At 46.6% G+C, this 7,022-nt stretch overlaps 1 protein-coding gene across 1 annotated transcript; it reads right to left on the bottom strand.

Annotated features, from left to right (window-relative positions):
* Nucleotides 1-2,631: 2,631 nt before the first annotated feature.
* Nucleotides 2,632-6,792, bottom strand: LOC144797674 (protein phosphatase 1 regulatory subunit 3E-like). The gene has a single exon (XM_078668392.1). The coding sequence runs from the start codon at nt 6,336-6,338 to the stop codon at nt 5,379-5,381; it is 960 nt and encodes a 319-aa protein (XP_078524518.1). The 5' UTR covers nt 6,339-6,792; the 3' UTR covers nt 2,632-5,378.
* Between the last annotated feature and the right edge of the window lie 230 nt (nt 6,793-7,022).

Consider the following 7,022-nt stretch of genomic DNA (forward strand, 5'->3'; position numbering starts at 1 on the left):
TAAAAGTACTTAAACTCCTTTAATCATTGCATTCATATGTTCCACTGACTGTCGATATGAACTGTATACATAGTCTTATTTTCTTTCACAGTGTTGAAGGATGAACATTGATTTTTCTGAAATCCTCCATAGTGTTAGTTCAATTTTAACCAACACACACTTCGTCCTAAGGCTCCAAACTATTAAACCTCCAAGTCTATCATTTATTAATTCATTGTACTCTCAGCGGTTAGCAACTATGGACTTAAGATGTTCGACATATAATTAACATGCAATTCTAAAATTCATCTTCCTCTGGTATAGTGCTTCATTGACTCTGATTGTCTTATCCAGTAACCACAAGTATTACACCTACAACTCGCCCAAGAGAGTTGTATTGCCAGGAAACATCATGGCAGCGGCCTGTACCTGACAGTGTGATGTGGCCTACACACATAAGCCTTAGGACAAATCATGTGTTGGCTGAGAATTCTACATACATTATGGTTGATTCAGAGAAAACAAATCAGTGCTCATACATCAACTGTATGAAAGAAAAGAAAATGATGTATGCAATATGTATGTAGGACAGAACATATGAATAACATTACTGTGATACTGTTTATGCAGAAATCGATCACATACACAAAAATAATCCAGATTGGTGCAGGGTCATGAGGTGGTGGTCAGAGATTTCATGAAAAGGTCTATGAATATGTCAGTACCAATGATCATCTGCGATTCGAGTAAAAATCTGCCGTCGGTTCTAGGCATGTATGTATGTCTGGCCATTAATTGGTGTGTGCCTCAAACTAATCTCTCTAATGCACAACAGACAGGGAAAACAGGATGCTCTCATACCTCGCATTTAGAAGAGAAAAAACCGTGGCAGAGTCCAGATTGAGGTCAATGGGTTCAGATACATGCGCTGGTGGGTGTGACTAACTTATGGCCTGGCAAAGGTGACTGAAGGGTGCCAGAGGGTAATTAACAAAGTAGCCCCTGAGATCCACGTTTTATTCAGCTAGGAAGCACAAAAAAATAGTGTTAGCTAAAAAATGAGTGTCGGTTAAAAAAACAGGCATAAGATCAACCTTATTTTTCCATTTTAAAAACAAGGTCAGACAGCAGATCTGCCCATATGCTTAACATGAACTTTAGACATTTGTTTCATTGTACAGATGGATCAATAATCAGTGATGCATTACAGAAGCATTTTCCAGTAGTGCTGCCTACAACTTGTAATATGCACGTGATTCTGAGACCAATACAGTACAGGTTTCATTTGTCTTTAGAAACGAGGTAAAAATTGTGAAATATGACCGTGAGCAAATGTTCTAATTCATCTGAATAGCAAATGGCACAGGAGTAAAGGCATGCACGTTTGTCAGAAGCATATGTGAATACATTTCATGTGTAGTCACATTCCAAAGAGGGAGCTCCATGTAGAGCCTCTCCGCCTACTCATTGTGGTATTTCGCCTTGGGCCTTCGTAGGCCGGAATATAGTGCAGTAAATACAGGTTTACGATAATGTGCATGCACTCGCCAGTGTAGAGTTACAACGATCTAAAACCCTGGGATAGCCACAACCATTGATGCAGGAAAACAGCTTCTCGGTCTAACATAAGTGTTGGCCCATTGTATCGCAGATATACAATTGTATAAAATAAAAGGGTAAAAAAATCAACCGAAATACTTACAGGAGCTTTGAATCTACATTATAATAAAGTTAACATTCTCAGGCCTGCATTTCTTGTTAAGGTTGCATCAAAATGGGCCAAGCAGACACTTTATTTAAAAATAAAGTCGATGTATTTGACAGTGAATTCCATGTGTACTAGGTGGTCCTTAAACAAAACAGGATCACATGATGCTGAATCAAGTAAGGGGTTGCGATTCTTCATTGCATCACCACTAAGACTTCACCAAGATGACTATTTTTGCAGTACTGTATGTATCCTCTACAGCAGCGGTGAAACACTGGACAGGAAGCACACTTAGAGGAACAGGACAAGCACCTTTTTCACAAGTACCAGGTAAGCACAGCACCAATCAACACCTAACTACTTCGCTGTGGTGTAGCCCACTGATCAGAGCCCCTGAGAGATTAGCGACGAACACACATACTAGTATAGTAAAATCTCAGACAACCATTCACTGTGACACCATTTTCACAGAGCTAGGGTATTGTACTCCCTTTCTGCTTGATATTGTTTCAGCATGTCTACAACACGTTTCCGATTCATTAGCAGCTTATTGGCTTAAAGTTGGGGTTAAACCTCGAACTAATCTACAATTTGAGTGAGGCCTTGCAACGACACATAGAACAGCCTAGCTTAGAAACACTTGAATCGAACACACAGAACATTCTTGAAACAATTAAAACAAACAAGAAGCACTGACTTGGAAATGTATACACGTGTGGTATAAGCGAGCAATGTTTTCAGAAAACAATATATCAATTTCTGGCGAAATACCTACAGCCTGCGGTTTAGGAGCCATAACAATAAGTTATTTGGTATCTGCATTTTGCAAATGTTCATGTATTATATACCCACTTTTCCTAACATTAAGATACAGAAGGTTTTAAAAATATATGAACCTTTTTTCGACAAAGAATCTACTTTGTGTACAAAAATAGCAACTAGTGAAATGATACTCAATGTTCTTATTGATTCACCAATAGGTGTGCGGACTAGCAGCAAGGTACCAAGGAACAGCTTCATTAATGCAAAGTTACTCAGTAATGGTGCTGGGTAGGTGAGCCTGTCAAAGAGAGCTAAAGACATCGGTTACAGCACTTAAGGGCATGTGGGATCTGGGCTCTGCTTCACCCAAAACTACAGGAGCACTAGTTATGTCACCTAAAAACTTGACCCTTTCAGTTAAGCTGTCTTTAAAAAGTGCAACCACTGTATCCAAAACAGCCCTTCAATGACATAATAGTGTTACAAAATTCTCACAAAACAGTTTTTCTTCAGAAGAACAGAGTCTCACACACACTCGTTGATGTTTCGGAAATCATCATGAGTGTCCATTGGGACACTATGATGAATGTTTGAGAAGAGCGCAATTAACATCCATAGAAAGACATGAATCCTTGGGGACAAAGCAAAGGAAAATTGCAGCAAGAAAGCAAAACATCCAGTTAGCATTTCACAATCCTGTAGAAACTACCAGAACCACAGAGACTGAATTTTGGAGTATTGAGAAGATACTGTTTGTGTTCTTTGAGGGGACAGTTATATTGAAAACCTGTTTTCAGTACTAATGGATTGCTTTGGGAGAATGCATTATTTATTTTAAAATAGTCCTTTTGAACCGTCCAGTGGAATACTCTAAAGAGTTTTTGAAATATGAATAACCAATGCACTTGGAATCCTTATGAGGGAGATCAGTAAAAATGAAACGCTATGAAGCATAGTTCTGAATCTCTGAGGAGAAAGAAAACAAAATCACTGTGGGAAATGCATTGCGTGTTTGTAAAAATGACACTAACGAATGAGTCAGTTCTTTAAAAAACATGGTACTTTGGGTTTTCTTTTTAGGTCTCTCCATTTGCATGACTTACCAAAGAGAATATGGAATCGGCCACATTCAAGAGGTTCCAATGAAACTCTGAGACATTAATGGAAGCTAAGGACACCTTAAAACAGAATGCTGGTGCCTTGAATGCCGAAGGCGAAATGCAACAGATATCAATGGCAGTCCCTTCTCTTAACTGGAATGGTTTGACTAGCCTTCTATCAAGTGACATGGGTTCATGGTGTGTGGAATTGGCTCTGTGACAAGATGCAGGTCTAAAGTGGGGCAGTTCAATACCATCAGGCCAGCACTGTAAGAAGTGGATTAGCCAAAAGCCAGAGAGAGCTTACGTTTTTTTTACCACTATCAGAAGTAACCCTTTTAATTGGGAAATCCTATTTTTTCTGAGGCCAGGATTGTCTGAAGTGAATGTGTGGCTATTTGCACCAGCCTGGCTCATTGTTCCAAGAACTGATGTGTTCTTAATGCTTTGGGTACATTGAAGTTTGCTTTGGTGACAGAACATAATCCTAAAGCCAATGTATGAATTAGAGTTACTGTGTTCTTGGGCTGGGCCTAAGTGAAGTTTTACATGAATTAGTCTGTCACGAACCATCAATTACTTTAAATCTATTTTCAATGAGGCGTTGCAGTTTATTCAATCGCCTATTATTAATATAAGTAGTCTTAATCTTTGGTTGTGTCTACCAGAACGTCTAGAGTATATGATCCAACTGTTTTTATCTTGCTCTAAATGATCAGGGACCACATAGTTCAGTTTAGAATTTTTTTTCAATCTTCAGGTGTGTTAGTCCAATCAGATCCCTTGAAGTGAAGCTACAGTACAACTCACAGACTACATTAAAGAGCTAGGGGCCTAGAATATGTAGCGTAGAGAAAGAGTGGGTACAAACACCAATATCCTACATCGCACTATGAGATATATGAAGGCGCTGCTTTGATTGGGATACCAACAGGCATTATATGAAGTATAGCTAGGTGATGTTCTATGTAGGCATGGGGGCATATTGCATGAGGTACCTCAGATAGGTGCTGTATAAAGTGTATCTAGGTGCAGCCATGGTGGAACCCTCTCTGGGAGAGCAGAGGGTGTGGACTAACGGCCAGAGCTGCCGACCTTGGAGCTGGGGATCCAGGTTCAAGTCTGTGTCAACTCATCATTCTGTGATTCTGGGCATATCATCTAATCCCCCCATGCCTAGGAACAGCGCCTAGGGACCCTCACTGATGATTAACTGAGCTATAAAAATCTGAATATTATTATTACAAAGATGATAACCCCTAGTACTTTGTACTATATAAATACATCTAGGCACGGTTCTCTAAGCTTCAGACAGGTCACATATAAAGTTTATGCTGAACCTTAACTCTGGGTGGCCTTTGATAAAGTGCCTCGAGGTGTGGTTTTATGAGACCAAACAACTTTCCTGTTACAAGTGCCTGGGAGTCCCAGAGGATGCCTTGTCTGAAGTGTCCAGGCACTGTTCCCTGGTGATCTCAGAATGGACATACATGAAGTGCATCCGGGCGCGGTTCTCTGAGGCAAATATGGTAACCCATATAGGAAGTGCATCCAAGAGCTACGAACTTCTGACAGGCCAACATTTAGATACCCAGGCGCTGTTCTCCAAGCGCTTCAAGGCCTGCATGAAGTGAGGTCCAACGTGTTCTCAGGCAGAGGCGGCCCTTTATGAACTGTATCCAGAGGCCTTTCACTGCGGGCCTCGGGGCCCTCACACGTTCTCCCAAGAGTATTCCTGTGCTCTTCTCGGAGGGTTTCAAGCGTCCTCGGGTTGGTCCCGAGGCCACATGGAGTGTTTCCAGGCGCTCTCCTCATGGGCCTCGGGGGTGCTATATGAAGTGTATCCAGGCGCTGTCGCAGTCCCGGGGCGGGGACACCCGCAGGCGGTGGCTGCGCACTTTGTAGTTGTGGCCCTCGTTGTTGTCCCAGTACTCGGCCCCGCACACGCAGTAGCGGATGGCGAACTCGAGCAGGCCGCCCTTCTCGAGCAGCGAGGGCGTCACCAGCTTGAAGCTGAAGCGGTCGGTGTGGCGGTCGCTGGAGCCGGGCAGGTAGGAGGCGGCGCAGTCGGCCGCCGAGGCCCAGCGGTCCAGGCTGTAGCGCACGGTCACAGTCTTCTCGTAGGACTCGTTGACGACGCGCACCAGGCCGCTGACGCTGAACTGGTCGGTGCGCAGGCTCTCCAGGCTCAGGTGCTGCTGCCGCACGCGCTCCAGGAAGCCGGGGTCGGCGCCGGGGTTGGGCGGGAAGAGCGGCTCGAGCAGCACGGACTGCACCGGGGCCTGCAGCAGCACGCTCAGCTCCCCCGGCGCCGGCGGCCGCGGCGTCTTCCGCAGGCCGCTCAGGACGTGCGCAGGCACCCGCGGGGCGTCGGCGTCGGAGAAGTGGCGCACGGCGGTCAGCTCCAGGCCCAGCGAGTCGGCGAAGCGCACCTTCTTGCGGCGCGACGGGCTCTGCGCCGCCGCCGCGATCTCCAGCTGCAGGCGCCGCTCGCCCGGCGTGGGCAGCGACTTGGCCCTGCGGCGGGCCCCGGGGCTTTGCGGGGCCAGGGTGGGCTCCCGGCCGCGGCTGGGCTTGTCGGGGGCGGGCTCCGCGTTGATCTCTGGCGGGGACTCATCTTCCAGGTCTGGCTCCTCCGGCGGGGGCAGGATCCTGCAGCCGCGCTCGTCGTCCCGCTCCTCGGCGCCCTTGCAGGGCTCGCCCAGGCTGCCGTACAGGCAGGCGGTGCAGCTGAAGTTCCGAGGCAGGTAGAGTCTGGGAGGGGGCGGCATGGCTGCTGCCTTTTCCATGCAGGGGAGGCCCTGAGGTGGGCTGTTGCTGGTGCTCTATTTAGACGTGGAAGGCTTTGCTGTCCTTTCAGGGGACTAGACCTTGTCTCTACAGGACTTCAAGTCCTAGGTGCCCTCTCTGTTGTGGCAGATCCTCTGCACCCTGATGAAATTTTCCGGGTTTCCCTGATTCGGTCCGTCTCTCCTTGTCACAGTCTTCCAAGGGCAGCGTCAGCTGCTGTGCCCTTCCACCGCCGCTGTTTGTTGTCACCTAACTTCATCTCCCGTGTTCCTGGAGAGCTACTAGATGATTCCCCCCCCTCCCCCTCCCTATCTCCTTAGTGATTCAAGTGACACGTATCGAGCTCTCTCATTCCCTAGTGCTGCTGCATACGTGACTCGCTGCAACTCTCGTGTCTACGTGCCTGTCACCCAGTTTGTCGTGCTACTGCCTGCCTAACTCGCTATCACTTTTTCCCTGCTTTCTGCCCCTGCTCACACTTCCTAGTGCTGCTGCTTTACTCCCCGCAGCTCGGCTTGCTGCAGCCGGGTGGTTGCCTCGCTGTCTCTTTCGTGTGCGCTCAATGTCACTTTCCTACTACTGGGTGTCTGACCCCCCTATTGCTACTGCATGACAGACTTCTTGTCACTCTCCTGCTGCGGGCGCCCGGCTCTCCATTGACGCTGCCTGTCTCCTATTACGGA

This window comes from Lissotriton helveticus, chromosome 12 (assembly GCF_964261635.1).
Source record: "Lissotriton helveticus chromosome 12, aLisHel1.1, whole genome shotgun sequence".
NCBI classification, from domain to species: domain Eukaryota; kingdom Metazoa; phylum Chordata; class Amphibia; order Caudata; family Salamandridae; genus Lissotriton; species Lissotriton helveticus.

What these genes read in the sequence shown, in the direction of transcription:
- LOC144797674 (XM_078668392.1), bottom strand. Translation starts at nt 6,338, where the DNA reads ATGGAAAAGGCAGCAGCCATGCCGCCCCCTCCCAGACTCTACCTGCCT.